Source organism: Mustela nivalis (assembly GCF_964662115.1).
Source record: "Mustela nivalis genome assembly, chromosome: 13".
In the NCBI taxonomy this organism is placed as follows: domain Eukaryota; kingdom Metazoa; phylum Chordata; class Mammalia; order Carnivora; family Mustelidae; genus Mustela; species Mustela nivalis.
Window position 1 is genome coordinate 72,192,368 of NC_139032.1, and position 17,598 is coordinate 72,209,965.

General features: G+C 35.0%; 3 protein-coding genes across 3 annotated transcripts in view; 1 reads left to right on the forward strand and 2 right to left on the reverse strand.

Moving 5' to 3' along the window:
• The window catches only part of GNG10 (G protein subunit gamma 10), a 36,688-nt gene extending 29,561 nt beyond the window's left edge, over positions 1–7,127 (forward strand). The window contains exon 3 of the mRNA XM_082696975.1: positions 6,852–7,127. The gene's annotated coding sequence lies outside the window, so the exon portion shown is untranslated. The remainder of the gene's footprint in view (positions 1–6,851) is intronic.
• ECPAS (Ecm29 proteasome adaptor and scaffold) overlaps positions 1–17,598 on the reverse strand; it is a 295,320-nt gene that overhangs the window by 219,094 nt on the left and 58,628 nt on the right. The window lies entirely within an intron of this gene.
• Positions 1–17,598, reverse strand: part of SHOC1 (shortage in chiasmata 1) — a 77,522-nt gene that overhangs the window by 16,403 nt on the left and 43,521 nt on the right. Inside the window, exons 18-24 of the mRNA XM_082696976.1 lie at positions 15,082–15,260; positions 13,709–13,781; positions 8,654–8,726; positions 6,918–7,096; positions 5,092–5,209; positions 4,351–4,462; positions 2,660–2,781 (exon numbers count right to left, since the gene is read on the reverse strand). Coding sequence (XP_082553102.1) covers positions 2,660–2,781; positions 4,351–4,462; positions 5,092–5,209; positions 6,918–7,096; positions 8,654–8,726; positions 13,709–13,781; positions 15,082–15,260 — 856 coding nt within the window. The remainder of the gene's footprint in view (positions 1–2,659; positions 2,782–4,350; positions 4,463–5,091; positions 5,210–6,917; positions 7,097–8,653; positions 8,727–13,708; positions 13,782–15,081; positions 15,261–17,598) is intronic.

Below are 17,598 nucleotides of genomic sequence, written 5' to 3' on the forward strand. Positions count from 1 at the left end.
TTAAAATGCTATACAGCCTTTACTAATATTCAAAATGAAGATTTTTAGACCTAAATTATTATTTTTATTTTTCAATTTTGGTAGTAAGGAAAAGCAAGGTTAAATGATTTGCTAGATATTATTGTTATTAGAAAAAGAAATAAGAACCAAGGTGTTTGGACTCTTAAATTTTAATTTGTACTTATGCCCCCCCATAATAATAATTGTATACAAAGAGCTTGTATATTGGAGCTGTGTACTGATTGGAAAGTCAGTAAAGGAAAAGAAATCCAAATGCAATGTCAAATAAGGAAAGATCTCTATACCTTCTCTATACCTATCTCTATACCTTCTTCTTCTATACCTTCTAACTAAATAATATATTCTTAAAGACTTTATTTATTTTTGAGAGAGAGAGAGAGAGAGAGAGAGAGAGCACAAGCAGGAGGAGGGACAGAGGGAGAGGGAGAAGCAGACTCCATGTGGAGCAGGGAGCATGACACAGGGCTTGATTGCAGGACCTCAGGATGGTGACCTGAGCCGAAGGAAGATGCTTAACCAGCTGAGCCACCCAAGGCATGGCAGAATTAATAATATTTTAAAAACCTATACTATGAGTGATGTCGTATGTGTTATGAAATACTGTAGAGGTGTTAAAAAAAAAAGACCAGTTTGCAATTTAGTAGGAAAGATCCATTCATTTGATCAAGGAATATTTACCAAGTATCTACTATATGAAACAATGTGCAGTGCCATGGGGCAAGTACTCCAAAATGGTAATACAAAGCAAAATGTGATAAATGTCAAAGATGAGGAAAAGATAGAAAGCTAAGGAGACCAAAGGATGGAGAGGTCACAATTAACTATCTATTTGTGTGCATGAGATGGGGGTATTAAAGAAAGATAGAATAGAAAAAGTGATATTTGGGGATAGGTTTTGAAAAATAGGCATGATTCACCAGATGAAATAGTTGGAGGAGATAGAGAATATTGTAGAAAGAGAGAAATATATCAGCAAAAGTAGAAGCAACAAAGGACCATATTTTTTTTTTAAGATTTTATTTATTTATTTGTCATAGAGAGAGAAGCGAGAGCAAGCACAGGCAGACAGAGTGGCAGGCAGAGGCAGAGGGAGAAGCAGGCTCCCAGCCAAGCAAGGAGCCCGATGTGGGACTCAATCCCAGGACGCTGGGATCATGACCTGAGCCAAAGGCAGCCGCTTAACCCACTGAGCCACCCAGGCCTCCCAAAGGACCATATTTTTGAACCAATGAGCAATCCTTCTGGCTGAAATGAAAAACAGTGAAAATTAAGCCTGAAAATATAGGTCAGGATTATATTCTGAAGATTTTGAATATTAGGGTGAATAGTATGTATGCATTCAGTAGATAATAGGGAAGTCAGTGAAGGCTTCTTATCAGAGTGAAATAATAAGAGCTTGATTTTTGAAATATTAATCAAATGTATGACAGATTATGGAGAGTAACATGGAGAGCCATGAGGTGGGAAAACAGTTGGTAGTCTATGTTAACAGTCCACATAAGATCTGAACCAAGATGTTGGTAATATAAATGGAGAGAGGGGATAGATAAAAAAGAGACTAGTGGTTACATCCATAAGATATGTTTTCTAACTTAGGTGACTAAAAGAAAGACAAGTCATAAATAGCCAAAGGGCAAAAAAGAGGAGATACTGCTTCAAAAGGGATAGAAAATATAATGAACTCACCCTGGAACATGTTAAGTTTGAGAGTCTATAAAATATCAGGTTGGAGATATTTAATAGAAAATTAGAGAGACATGTCAGCAATTTCAAAGAGAGACTGCAGCTGCAGATATAAATATAATAATTATAGGCAGAAAAATGCTAATTGAAGCTATGGCAATGAATAAGGTTTCTAATGGATTGAATAGAAGAAAGAAGAGAATTCAGATGTATCTGTGGAGACTGGGACAAGAGAAGAGGTAAAGACAGAGAAAGTGGTTAAAGAGAAGATCAAAACTGAAGTGTTACAGGCCTGAAGAGCTTCAGATAAGGAAGCACTGACAACAGTCTTCAATACTGTAAAGCAGAGAAAGATAAAAATACTTTTGGAGGTGGAAGTGACACTGGGAGACAGATTAGTATAGATGTAGGAAAAAAGCCAGACTGCAGAGAATAAAAAAAGGAGGTGGAAGCTGTGGGTTCATAAAATTTTGAGATGAAGGAAAGAAGGGACATATAATGATAACTTGAGCCAGTGTCTTGGCATGGATTTTTTGTAATTTTTAAGTTAAGCATGTCAATGAAAGAAAGAATAGCAAGGTGCTATTTAGTTGGTAAACTTAATAAGTATTTAGAGAGAAGTGATTTAAGAATGGCATTTTTTAACAGACAAGTCAGAACTAAAAAGTAATAAAAAGTGAAACACTTAAAGCAGCAACTCTTAGTGAACTAGAGGAGGCTGATTTGTACAGAATATCCCCCAGAAATATATCATCTCCAAAGTTCTGATTTGTTTTCCTTTCATTTTTTTCCCCCGATTTGTTTCCCTATGGGCACACCTCCACTTCGAAGATCCCTGACTCAATGCAAACTAGATAAGCAAGTGGAAAATTTGCATAGCTACTTTTATTCAAAGAGTAGGACCAAATAACTTAAGAAATAAAATGTGACTGTGGATGAAAAAATGTTTACTTACTCTGCGTTTAATGTTTTTTTGGTATACAAGATTATCCAACAATAGCTGTACTGGAATGATAATGCCATCAGTCTCATAATGATATTGTCTGATGCCTTCTCACAGTTCAATTCTTCTAGGTCCTACCAGAAAATAAATAAAATAAAAAGATTCACTAGGTTGAATAGTTGTTATGAAATTATTATTACCATATTTCAGTAATCTAATATATATATTAAATGTAAAATATATATATATATATATATATATATAACTATATTGGGGCATCCAGGTGCCCCAATCTTAGCAAACCTTAAGCAGGCTGCAAGGAGCCTAACTTGGGTCTACAATCAATTATTTTTAATTTTTTATTTTTTACTAACATAATAATGCATTATGTAATATAATGCATTATTAGCCCCAAGGCTACAGGTCTGTGAATCACCAGGTTTACACATTTCATACAATTAATTTTTGATAGAGTGAATGATTCAGGAAGTGTCTTACTCTAACATTAAATCACGTAACTATGAACTAAAGTTTCGGGATGCCTGGGTGGCTCAGTCAGTTAAGCCTCTGCCTTGGGCTCAGGTCATGATCCCAGCATCCTAGGATCCAGTCTCACATCAGGCTCCTTGCTCATCAGGGAGCCTGCTTCTCTGCCTGCTTGTGCACGTACTCTCTCTTGCTCTGACAAATAAATAAATAAGATCTTTAAAAAAAAAGTTAAATTAAAAGTTTCCCAAATGATATTTTGCCCTAAATAATTGTTTTTTAAAAACACTTTAGGGGCACCTGGGTAACTTACCCAGTGAAGCATCTGCCTTTGGCTCAGGTCATGATCCCAGGTCCTGGGACAGGGCCCCATATTGGGCTCCCTGCTCAGGCAGGCACCTGCTTCTCCCTCTCCCTCTGATGCGCCCTCTGCTTGTGCTCTCTCGTTCCCACCTTCTCTCTCTCAAATAAATAAAATCTTTTTAAAAAGCTTTAAATATATAAAACATAGTAACTCTTAAGAAACCCTCTAACAGAGCTTTGTTTTTCCATTATATAATTCTTATACTGTTAACATTTGTTCATGACCAGACTTCTACCTTACCATATTTGCCATTAATTTATATTCCATCCCTTCAAACTTGGTTTCTGCTCCCCATTTCCACCCTACTGAATTAATTTCTTTGTAATTTGTACTCCAATCAAGCAAACATATCAGGGAGATTTAGTCAAGAATTTGCACATTTTAAATTCTAAACTATAGGGCTTTTTTTTAAGAGAATTTTTCTTTTTTCTTTTTTTTTTCAAACTGGCTTAATTGCAAGCAATCCCCACTTACCTTAGAGGAAATCCTGTATTACTAAACATGCATTAATTTACTGCCACCTTTTAAGAAACATAGTGGCTAGGATTTGATTTTTAAGGTTTTCAACACTGTAATATTCTATAAATATATTTTTAAATAGGTCAATATATAACATTAAAGATTCTATATTTGCTTTGTCTTCTTAAAGTATGCTAAAAATTGTAAGACATTAAAGAAGCTTGATAATAGTCATTTTCCATAGTCATGATTTTAATACTTGTCCATTTGCAAACTTTTGGAAGAAAACACTAATGGATTATAGTTAAGCTCTCTATACCAAAGCTAATACTAAATTACATGGTCAAATATACTGTACTATATTTAATTTATACTTTTTACTGTATAATTTTACCTGCAAAATTATGGCAGTGTGTTCATCAACTGTCACCACTACATAACACTCTGTACCTCCAAAGAGTTTCAATGACTCACTGCAGCATCTCTCCACTAGTGTGATATTATACCTGTAAAAATCCATATTTTGGGGTGACATAATAAAATGGCTAAGAAAAATTCTTTAAGAAAAGTTGTATTGTCCCCCTGCATACTAAATTATTTGAACTTCTGTGCTTTTTCATACATCAATTTATTCCACTTTACAAATTTGAGGAATAAAATTAAGATTTATTCAGTACATGTGACAAATTAGTTGAGATGTGCATTGCCTTATGTACTTCATTTAGAACATCATAGTTCTATTTCCCATGCAATATTTAAAGCCTTCTAAATAGGAATACTCATTTTCAATATTATCAATGACCAAAAGATATGATCATAAAATTTGCAGGGAAAAAGCACATAAAGTGTTCATATTTGCTGACAACAAAAGAAATTAAATTAAGATATAAATTTAGACAATAATGAAATTTTTTTTTCACAAGATTGATATATATTGCTAAAAAAGATAATATTCAGTAATTAAGATGTATACTACAGGGATAGAAATGTGACTTGACATAAACTCTCTGGAAAACTATTTCTATGTGATATAATTGCAACTTCAATCAGGGAGAAATATGTCACATATATAGCACAATGTTTAGCCATTTAGGATATATATACCTTTGTTAAAGTTATGAAGTCAATAACTTACTTGGATTCTAGCAACTGAAGTATTTCTTGATTATTAAGAAGTCCTTCAGATGCAAAAAACACATATGGAACCTGTATTTCCAGAAGAAATCCACCAAAACTATCCAGCAAGGTGCTTCCTGAATAAGAGAAAGTTTATAAATACTTCTCTTTTTTCTCATCCTTCATCTCTTTCTCTTTTTTACTTAACATGAGAATAGCAAGTGTATGTTCAAGGAGTAGCACAAAAATAAAACATAGTCATTGTAAAAAATCAGAAATCAGAATAAAGAAAGGTCTGAAGAATAAAATAAAAACCACATGTTATCCTACTACCTAAAAATAAAACAGCATTAACAGAATTTACTAAAACTACTGTATGATACATTAATAGGAAAATATAAATACATCAACAGATAAATGGACAAAGAACATTAATAGGCAATTTACAAAAGAATGGCTATACAAGATCAAGTCACATCTGAAAAGACATGGATAATCAAAGACATCATCTGTAATTAAGTAACTATAATATAACATATTATATATATTATATATTTATATATATAAATATATATAGTTACTTTATATATATATAAAATATATAATATAATATTTTATGCCTATAATTCTGTCAAAGATTCAAAAGAATAATAATACCTACTTACAGTAAAGACACTGGGGAAAGGATTCTCTTATACTTTCTGTACAAATATGAATTGAGATAGCATTTCTGGAAGGCTATTTGGCAATATATAAATGTGTGTATACCTTTGACCTGGCAACTCATTTTACTTCTTAGAACAAGTATATAAAAATAAATAAAATATATAAGCTACTATAAATCTTATAGTACAATAGTTGAAAATTGAAGCATTATAAATGCTCCACATAAGGAATTGGTTGAATCAATTAAGTTCGTCTTTGAAAGAATGGAAGAAGCCTCTACATATAAACTGAGATATTTATCTTTTATCTTTTTGGGGGCCCTCACTTAATCAATTTAACATTTAATTCTTTTTTTTTAAGATTTTATTTATTTGACAGACAGAGAGAAATCAAAAGCAGGCAGAGCAGCAGGCAGAGAGAGAGGGAGAAGTGGGCTCCCCACTGAGCAGAGAGACCGATGCGGGGGCTCGACCCCAGGACCCCGAGAACATGACCTGAGCCGAAGGCAGTCGCTTAACGACTGAGCCACCCAGGCGCCCCAACATTTAATTCTATATATCAAAGATTCCAAAGTAATCATTATGGTGACTCTACTTTTAGCATTGAAATGGAATATCTCAGAATTCAAACTCCCCACTCAGACTTGAGGTGAACAGAAAATAACTTATGGCAAGTATTGAAAGGCTTGCACTGGGACTAAATGTGTATAGGCTTTTAATTTAATGGATGTGAGAATTCACAACCTGAGTCATATGAAGTGTTGCTGAGAAATACAAAGAAACCAAGAGATTTAAATTCTTTTTGAAGTGTTTGTGTATAATTTTTTTTTATACATTAAGTTTTCTGAATAACAGAATTTTCCCTTAAAATTCAATAAAAAATACTACTGCATAGAAGTATCAGGTGAGGATTAGATAGAATTGAAATAAGTTGTGGTATAATAAGTAAAATTTAGCATTTAAAGGGATGATGACAAATATAACCAGTAAAGCTTACTTTACAAATGAGCAAAATAGAGTAAGGGGTAAAGAACTGGCCCAAGGTCACATGGAGTGCTGAGGTTAGAGCCTGAACTCAAGTTCTCTAATGCCATTGCTCATTCTCTTTCCACAGACCAGAAGCAGAAAACAGACAATTTCCATTCTACTACAACAGAAGGATTTTAGTTTATATCCTTACTCCGTAAAACTGTGTCTGGAAGAATCACTTTGAAGACCTTGTGAGGAATATTCAATTTCTTGCAGTGTTTAGTCCAACAGGAGTTTTCTACAAAATTATATTCCACCACAAATGAGAAGTTACTCCAGGGGAAATCTGATCCAATATATTGATTATGCACAACTACACAGGAACTTTTACTGAAGACAAAATAAAGCCAAGAAAATGGAATTATATTTGTGTCATTATTTACTTGAAAGGTCAAAAGATGATTGTTTGGGCTATTTTATTCTTCTCTAGTTTATACTTGCTTATGCTGGAAAGGCACTGGTGTATTTTCTGTTGATTTGTTCTCCAGTTGTGCTAATTCCTTTTTATCTTTCTTTTTGATGGTCATACTTATTTTTTTAAAAAATTAAAGTCTAAAGATTTAAAAAAAGATTTTATTTATTTATTCTAGAGCTAGAGCCAGCCCAAGTGGGGGAGGGAAAGAGGGAGAAGCAGGCTCCTCACTGACCAGGGAGCCCTACAATGAGTATGATGATGATGAGGATGATGATGACAATGATGATGATGATGTGGAACTTGATCCCAGGACCCTGGAATCATGACCTGAGCCAAAGGCAGCTGTTTAACTGAATAAGCCCCCAGGTGCCCCTTTTAAGATTTTACTTTTTAAGTAATCTCTACACCCAATGTGGGGCTCAAACTCACAACCCTGAGATCAGGAGTTGTGTGCTCTTCCAACTGAGCCATCCAGGTGCCCCTATGGGCATACATTTCTTTAAAAAACAGGACCTAAAAAACTGTTGACTATTTCACATTATCAAATGCAAGGGACCCTAATTTTATTAACTGAGTCCTACCAGTAACAGACAAGTCACTCTATGAGAATCCATTTTTTACACATGTAAGGTTTCATCTTTGAGGATCTACATAATAGAATATTACCTAACAACTTTGAAATGATTTTTCTTTTTCTTAATGAGCTTCATAGGTGATTTAGCAATGATAAAAAACAGATACTTAAATATCATAACTTTATCTTTCCTATCTTCAAATTCCATATAATAGCACTTATTGTAATGAAAATTCCCTACTGCTGCTTTCTATCTAAAGCAATCTAGATAGATAGCAGACCCAAGTTAAATCTTTTATGGGCTTCTATTTGACTTACAACTTCTCGTTTTGTTATCTGGCTCCCAATATTAGCAATAAAAATTTCTACATAAAATAAGGCAAAATAAAAACATTTTTAGATAAGTCAACACTAAATATTATTATTAGCATGCTTTCACCAAGAGAATTTCTAAAGAATGTACTTTAGGAAGAAGGAGAACTCAAAAGAAAGGAAGAAGATAAAAGAAACAATGCTAAGCAAACTTAGAAAAAAAAGAAAGGAAGAAGATAAAAGAAACAATGCTATGCAAACTTAGAAAAAAAAGAAACAATGCTAAGCAAACCCCCCCAAACTGGTATAAACATGATCTAAACGGGTACTTCCTGTACTAACAGTAACACTGATAATGATAAGTGGGGGATATTATAGCAAGATTAAACTAAAATTCTGGACAACAATAATATATAACACACAAAGCAATGACCAGAGTTGAAGTATTCTAATGTAAAACACTTTTCAGGAAGAGGAGAGACACATTGATTTTGAACCTTTTAAAAAGTTAAATTCCAAAAGAAATTGTGCTTTTCCTATGGAACTGGTATGCTTATTCCCCATAGGTGAAGAAATACATTTTTACCCATTTAAAACACCTTCAGATTCCAGGAAATCTTTCCTTTTGTTGTTTGAATGTAAGACAGTCAACGTTAAACCTGTTGGGGAAAAAAAGAGTAATAAAAGTGTTTTTCAGTGTTTTGTTCATATATAATTTTTAGATGTTATATATCTCATTACTATAAAAAATGAGATAAAGGCCTTGAACAAGGAGACTTAAAATACAATTTGTTGAATTATTCTTCTGTCTGTGGGTATCAGAAAGTTTGAAGCTTGGGCAATATTTCTGTTGTGTGTGTATGTTTTTTATGTACAAGCATGAAATTCCGAGTTTATTATGTAAAATAATAAAATGTATCAAAGTCTTAATTTTAAAGTAGCCAAATTAAACACTCATCCATTTTGTGCATTTTACTTTGCTAAAAACCCTGGTTGATTTTACCTTCTTTCTCTAGTCAAAAATTTAAGTATGTAACTAAATAGCAAGAGACTAATTTTGATGTCCCTTTTTCCTTTTTTCTGTATAAGAAGCAGAAGTCCTATTGGGTGCCATCTGCTCCTCTTAGATTCATTTCTGCTTCTTCTTCTTCTTTTTTTTTTTTTAAGATTATTTATTTATTTATTTATTTGACAGAGAGAGATCACAAGTAGGCAGAGAGAGAGGAAGGGAAGCAGGCACCCTGCTGAGCAGAGAGCCCAACTCGGGGATCTATCCCAGGACCCCGGGACTATGACCTGAGTCGAAGGCAGAGGCTTATTAACCCACTGAGCCACCCAGGTGCCCCTTACTCCTGCTTCTTAATCATAATTTAAGTTTCTTATGTTACTGATTTTTTAGCAAAATAAAGTGAATTTTAAAAAATTCTGTAGCCACAATATAGTTTATTTTTGGTAGACATCATTGGTTTAAGAATAGCTAATTCTAGTTAAAGTAAATTTTACACTCTATTGGTGTATTTTTGTCAGTTGTAAGGTTGACAAAGGCATGATGTGATAATGACAGAGTAATACTTAATAATTTTATGTTTACTTGGCTTGATATGTCAATAGTTTTGGTCAACAATAAGAAGAGGATGAGTAGTAATTCTCTTTTTATATAAATTTATAAAGTCATATTATTATTATTATTTTAAAGATTTTATTTTTAAGCAGTCTCTACCACCAACATGGGGTTCAAACTCACAATATTGAGATCAAGAGTTGCATGGTCCACCCACTGAGCCAGCCAGGCACCCCAAACTCAAACTACTTAAAACCTAATCTCTTTAGCTGATTTGTTTTAGCTATAATCTTAAAGCAGATTACTTGCTAAAAGCATTTCTAGGATCTTGCAAGCACAGAGAAGATGAAACCACATTTCTACTTGCTAACACTAGACAGAAAAAGAAGGCCTCACTCCTAGACATAGAGGATAGCTGCTCATTAAAAAGATAGAAAAAACATTTTTTCAGCTTAAGGAGTAAAATATTTTTGTGTCAGTAAACCTTTTTGAAAAAAATAGCAGAGTAGTGATGATATAATCCCCAAAGCCAAAAGAAACACAATAATTTCTATTATTGATATTATTAATACTATTAATAGCCTATTAATAGCCCAATAATAGCCTATTAATAAAGAAGTGATACATACAATAATAGTTTGTCCATGTGTCTTAAGTACACCAAAAGAAAAGTTGCCCCATTAAGTAGGTTTAAGTAATCTTCTCTATGGGGCAGGAATATTTCCTCAGCCTCTTTACAAAAGTATTACTTCAGTAACCTAAATCCCTTTGTTTCATAATGCTACATTGCTTAGCACTTTCCTAATTAAAAAAAATGTTTTCAGTTACCCCGATTCCAGACACGTGTCAAGTTCAAGCCTCACCAATTGTCAACTACTACTTTTAACATTTATGGTACTAGTAAAATATTGTGAATTTGGTGGATAAGACCTCATCTTCCCAGGACAAGAAACCTGGATGAAATAATAAGACCCAAGCTTGCAAATTTGGACTCTAGACGTATGATAATGTCTAGAAACAGCACCTTATAAAGTTCTATTGGAAAGAGACTTCCATTCTCATATTACTATAATTTAAAAGTTAATTTTACCAAGAGCACTGATAAGCCGACATTTGTAATATTTGTATATAATTCAGTTCAGTTTTTTTCACTAGTCTCAGTCTACTATGTATATAGAGAGGCATTCATTAGTTCAGTTATTCAATTCATTTTTATTAAGTTCCTTCTATATTCCAGACATTTCTGTGGGTGCTGGGAATACAAATTAGGGCATGGTCCTTACCCTCCAGAAGGTGACATGCTAGTAAGGAAGAGAAAATAGAATTAGTTGTTATAGCCTAGGATGGCAAGAAGTGCCTTAAAAATATGCACATAATTCACTAAGAGCACAGGGGAAAGCATTTAAATCAAGGCTTTCTGAACAAATGTTTTAACTAATTTTTAAAGGTTGTGTAGGAGTTAGCTGCTAGAGAAGGGAGAAGAACATTCTGATAGCAGGAACAGGAAGCATAATATAGGAAACAGCATGATAAATAGCTTGGTAGGTGTGGAGGCCAAGAAAAACAAGGCTGTATCCACCTCCAGTCTAGCCCTAACATCGCCCTCCCCTCCATAAAACTGAAGGAAGCTGAAGCAGAAGAAAATGCAAAGTTAAACCTAAATCTCACTAACAAGAACGCTTGATAGGAGAAATGTGACATTCCACCAGGAAACTCCCAATTGTCGTCATGTTAGTGCCTCATCAAAGGAGAAACGGCCTTAACTTGATAATAACCAGGCCTCCAATACCCTGACAGTCTTTTTTACCCTGATAGCCCTTCTGAACATCCCCTTTGTCCTCACCTACTGCTGAGCCAGCAGTCATGGCCCAATTATCTACTGCCAAGTCAACCCCCACTCTGCCTTTAAAAACCTCTGACTGTAGGGACGCCTGGGTGGCTCAGTTGGTTAAGCAGCTGCCTTCGACTCAGGCCATGATCCCAGTGTCCTGGGATCGAGTCCCACATCGGGCTACTTGCTCCGCAGGGAGCCTGCTTCTCCCTCTGACTCTGCCTTCCACTCTGTCTGCCTGTGCTCGCTCTCACTCTCTCTCTCTCTTACAAATAAATAAATAAAATCTTTAAAAAAAAAAAAAAAAAAAAAAACCTCTGACTGTAATCCGGTTCAGGGTCCAAGTCCCTACTCTGCTGTGTTGGGTATACTTGGGCCCAAGCTTAAGCTTGTCAAATAAACCCTCGTGTGATTGCATCGGTGTTGGCTCCTTGGTGGTCTCTCGGACACGAAAACTTGGGCATAACAGTAGGGCTACAGCAAAGGTATATTTGGAGATGGTATGGAGGGCAGAGAAATAGTAAATAAAGGGTGACATAGGTTGAGGGTGGTATTTTATTTTATTTTAAGATTTTATTTATTTATTTGACAGAGAGAGACACACACAGGGAGAGAGGGAACACCAGCAGAGGGATAGGGAGATAGGGATAGGGAGAAGCAGGCTTCCCATCAAGCAGGGAGCCTGAAGCAGGGCTCAATCCTAGGATCGTGGGATCATGACCTGAGGTGAACGCAGATGCTCAAAGCCACCCAGGCATCCCTGGTATTTTATTTTTAATACTGGAGGGCTTAAAGATTAAGGAAGAGTCTTTGGAGAGGAAGGTTGGGTAAGGAAATAACTGATGGAGGAACACTGATGCAAGAAGACATAGGATCCAAAGCAAAAGTGAAAAACTGGTTTTCAAAAGGAGGAGGTTCACCTCCTTTACAAAGAAAGGAAAAGATAAAAGAATAGAAGAAATGAAAGTAAGTTTGTAGATGGTAGGTTGTAAGATGAAAGGTTGTTAAGTATTAAGAGACCATTAAAGATCAGAGAAGTTAAGTCTGTAGTGGTATTAAACTATCTGATTTTCTCTGATAATGCTCAGAAACTCGTGTATAGGAGCAGGGGGTTAAATATCTTGATGGATTCAGAGCTGAGAGTAAACAGAAGGTACAGCAGAAGGACAAGATTGATTAAAGTCATGGGCACATCACCAAGTCTGGAAAGAGAAAAATGCTAAGGAGTTAATTGATTACAAGAAAGGAGTTGACTGATTACAGAGCTCTAAGTTGCTGAACATCATGAAAGAGGTAAGATAGTTGTAGACAGAGAGCAATGTATCAGAGTTTAAAGTTCAGAATTCTGCATTATTACAAGGTTGATGGCATAACCAAAAGGTGAATACTATTACTCCTGTGGAGGTCAATGAAACTACAAGGTCAAGGTGTTGACCTTGTACAAACAACAAGGTGTTGAATGAGCCATTCACATTAAAGGCACTAGGATAATGGCAGGACTAGGAGTGGAAAGAATACCATGAACCAGGTGCGCAACTGTCCGGGAATGTGTGGGTGGTTACTAGATGATGGCAAGACAATGCTGTGGTAATATGGCATAGCTCAGATGATAGAGAAATAATGTGGTTGGTTTTTTTTTTCAAGGTTTTATGTATTTATTTGAGAGAGAAAGAGAGAGAGAGAGCACAACAGGAGGAGTGGGAGAGGGAGAAGCAGGCTTCCCCCTGAGCAGGGAGCCCAATGTGGTGCTTGATCCACCTGAGGCGAAGGCAGATGCTTAATGACTGAGCCACCCAGGTGCCCTGAGAAATAATGTTTTGGAAAGGATAATGGAAAGCAAGAAATGGCCCTTTCAATCCTATGATTGGTATGTATGTTCACACACATATATATAAACACACACACACACATATACATATATATATACACACACGTATGTATATATATATATATATATCTCATATATAAGAGAAAGAGAATTATCAGCTTCTATATGAAAGGGATACAGGGGAGGCTGTATCATCTGCAGAAAGCTGGGTTCACTTAAGACAAGGAGATAAAAAAGGAAAAGGGTTTACATATAAGCAATGGGTTCCATGGCACAAGGTGGAAAAGGCTGGCAGAGTATGGCAATTCATACATAAAATGAATTTTATGTTATTATATCTTAATTTAAAAACTTAGATCACTACATTTTCATATGTTTCAAACATCTGTTATCAAATGAGGCATAATTTAAAACTCCCTACCTTCCATTTTGTTAAGGATTTTAATGAGTAAATGTTTTTCACCATCTGAGTCCATTCTTATTATAATCAGCACCTGATCAAAAACAAGAATTTCATATATATCTGAATAATTATTCTTTTTCATAGTTTTGCTACTGTGATAAAATAACAAGCTTCAATGGTTACATGAAACTATTGATAAAAAGATTACCAAGTAAATATTTGTGCTGTATAAGATATCAGTGCTTAAACGCAAAGGAATAAATTCTGGTAAGATCAAATATCAATTAGGAAAATATTCTGGAGTGGGCATTCTTAGCATTCATGTACTCCCATTAGGGTGACTGTATACATAAATTGTTTTTACCAGCATTGTTTGTGTTAAATTCAACCCAAACAAGTTTGACTAGTGGGAAAAAAACAATGATTTATTGCTATACTCTCCTAGTTATCATTATAGGTTTTTTTGTTTTTTGTTTTTTTTTTTTTTGGATGAGTGCGGGGAGAGTACAACAAATAAATTACAATTTTAAAATTTCTTACTGATTATTTTACTTTATTTTAAAGATTTTTTTTTTTATGTATTTATTTGACAGAGAGAAATCACAAGTAGACGGAGAGGCAGGCAGAGAGAGAGAGAGGGAAGCAGGCTCCCCGCTGAGCAAGAGAGCCTGATGCGGGACTCGATCCCAGGACCCTGAGATCATGACTTGAGCCGAAGGCAGCGGCTTAACCCACTGAGCCACTCAGGCGCCCCATATTTTACTTTATTTTAATGACAAGCAAGTTATCTAAGTAACCACAGAGCTGGAGACAAAGACACAGGAGGGACAAAGAAAAAAAAAGGAAGAAAAAGGCCAAATTTATCCAGATTTAGCATAAAGCATTTGAAATGTTTTTCAGCTTGAAAATATTTAAGAAAGTCTTTCCTCGTAAGTCTTTATCAATGAAACCTTCATATGCTTGAGGTAGGGTGGACGAAAATTTCCAATATGATCCAAAACACAAGTTAATGCTTTCTTAATAGAATCACATAAGATAAGCTTCTGGCTCAATATCTAAAATTAATTATTGTAGTTCTGTTATTTGGTATATGTTCATGAATTTAGACATACCAGACAACAGTTCTGAGATCTGGAGAACCAATTCATAGAAAACTGCATATAATAAAAATGAAAGTATTTTTAAATTCAAGATACATGAACAGTGATGCAAATTATCCTTTTTCTGGGTCCAATTCTGTTTTGTTAACTTACTTAAGGAGAAAGCTATCAAGGTTTTCTCTAGAAATAGTCTAGATTATTTCATAATTTCAGAGTTAAATGCAAAATTTTATCTGACATCCAATTCTTGTTTACGCTGATTACTGTCATCTGCTTTATTCCAGCACTTACCTTAATCTGTTGCCCACTTTGCATCCAACTTAGTATCTGACATTGTAGTTCTTGTATCTTGTGGTTGGTTTCAGGATTTTTTTCCCTAATAAACTGTACAATCTCCAGCTGTCTGCAAATGTCATCTAAATAGGAGCCTAAAATATTTTTGTAGATATCTTTTGCATTTGACAAATATCCTGTTAAAAACAAAAGTAGGAAGAATGCGCGAAGGCATATCTTTTTGTTCTTTGAGAAAAGCCATGCGTCATAACAGAGTTTAAATTTCCCTTAATCTTTTTCCAATTTTGATCAAACATATTGACTAATGAAAACCTTAAAACTGAGTGAGCTGAAAAATAATACCAAATGTCTTCTTCTAAGCTATGTAACAACATACTCTATATATCCTCTGAATATACCCCATCTTTTCCGGCCTTCTGGCTTGGTCTACACTTACATGCAAGTCCTATGGAAATATCACTTCATTGGAATTTTCTTGGTATTTTATCTATAGAGTTTTTGTACTTGATTTCTTATGTATATATATGACAATCTCATTAGTCTATAAACTCCTGGGATATAATCCATGATACTTATGCATAATTCATTTATAGAGCTGCTAAAAGAGCAGAGCCTAAATTCAGACTCACTAAAGCAGTTTCTAACGGAATGCTGAGACCAATCCCTGAAAGTTCATATTCAGTAAATCTAGACTCTTTCTCAGGGATTTCTGCCTAAAAGCTCTTCCTGCTTCTCTAGACCTCATCTTCTGAAAGAGAAGTCCAAGCCAGTAGCATCCAGTTTCAATGGCTCACTATCATCTATAGGATAAGGTCTGAACTCTTTTGTGCAGCCTAAAAGGCTATTCATGATTTGTTTCTTTGTTATGTCTTCAGGCTTAGTTCCTATTCCTTTCTACCTTATTCTCTTCGATTTAGCTACATGCAGCACACCCACTGGGTCATTCTTCTGGGCTCTCAATTCTGCCTATAATACCCTTTCATCCTTTCTTTTCTTGGCAAACTCCTACTTGTTTTTAAACAAATATTCAGCTTTAAGGGTAACAGTCTTGATCCTTTGTGCCATTAGTACATATTGCTGCTCTAATACCCATTATACAATACTGAATTTATTTCTGGGTTTAACCTCGGGAGTGAAACTTTATACCCTTAGTCTTGAAACTCATTAACTTCCTAGCTTGGGAGAGGTAGAAAACCAGAAGCTGGGAGAAAAATACAGAATTCTGGAAGGCAGCGGGCAGACAGCCAAACCCCCATGGATCTTTCTTTCTCTGCCACTAGGCAGAGAAAAAGAAAAAAGAGGACAATCTAACTCACTGATTTTGAGAGGTTTAGAGGAGTGAGACAGCTCTCCACTAAAAATGTCCAAGCTGGCTAGGTTATTCCTTATGGCTTGGTTTGTTTTCCAACAAGGATTTTACTTTCATAGTATTCCTCAAGGTAGCCAAACAGCAATTCTCAAGTTTGATTTGGTGAAAGTATTCCTTTAAGGAACAAAAATAATTCAGCTGAAGTACATAGTTCTTAATGGTCTCACCTAATCCTGGAGTAGATTGTGAAAGTACAAAGTACTTAAACATGAATATATCTCAAGTAATCCTCCATAAATATTACTTCTCCAATTCTAGCTCTCTAATACTAATAAGTATTGAGCAATAGTGAGTCAAAATTGCACTCTCTTTACAGCACTGGGAGCTCAGATACTCTAGATTCTGATATTCTGCCTTATGTTATGCTTTAACAATCAGCCTAGCTTTTGAAAGAACTGATGATCTTTTACGGAAGCTGAAAAGTATAATGAAGACAGGTGACTAAACAGAGGGGCAAGTAAAACTACGCCTTTACACCAATTTCAGGTACTGTAAACTAGGGTGAGAGTCCCCAGTCCATACTTGTCTGGGGATGGAGATAAAACAACCAAATCCAGCATCAACACCCAAATGGTTTAATTGGAGGAAAAGCACCACATTGGGCTTTCCAAAAATAACTGTAATTCAGTTTTAATACTTGGCCAGATAATACTAATATGATACTTGGCCAAATATTATAACTCCCAGTGCTGCTGAGGGAGTACACTTGTAATTCACTGCTGCTCAGTACTTACCAAAACCTTGGATTAGAAAATACTTGTCTGGGTCACAGATAAAACAAAACCTCTGGGTCACAGATCATAGTAAAATTATTTTCACTTTATATTTCAAGTAAGTTCTAGAAATTCTAAACTATAAAACAATTCTATAAGTATACCATTACTAAACAAGTCTAAATAATCCTGCAATAAGGAGTCTCAAGCAGTAGGGTATTGAGAGAGATATTTAAATGATTCTGATAGTTTACTTTTTATTTTTTTTATTTTTTTAAAAAATTTATTTATTTATTTGACACAGAGAGAGAGCTCACAAGTAGGCAGAGAGTCAGGCAGAGAGAGAGAGAGAGGCAGGCTCCCTGCTGAGCAAAGAGCCCGATGCGGGGCTCAGTCCCAGGACACTGAGATCATGACCTGAGCCAAAGGCAG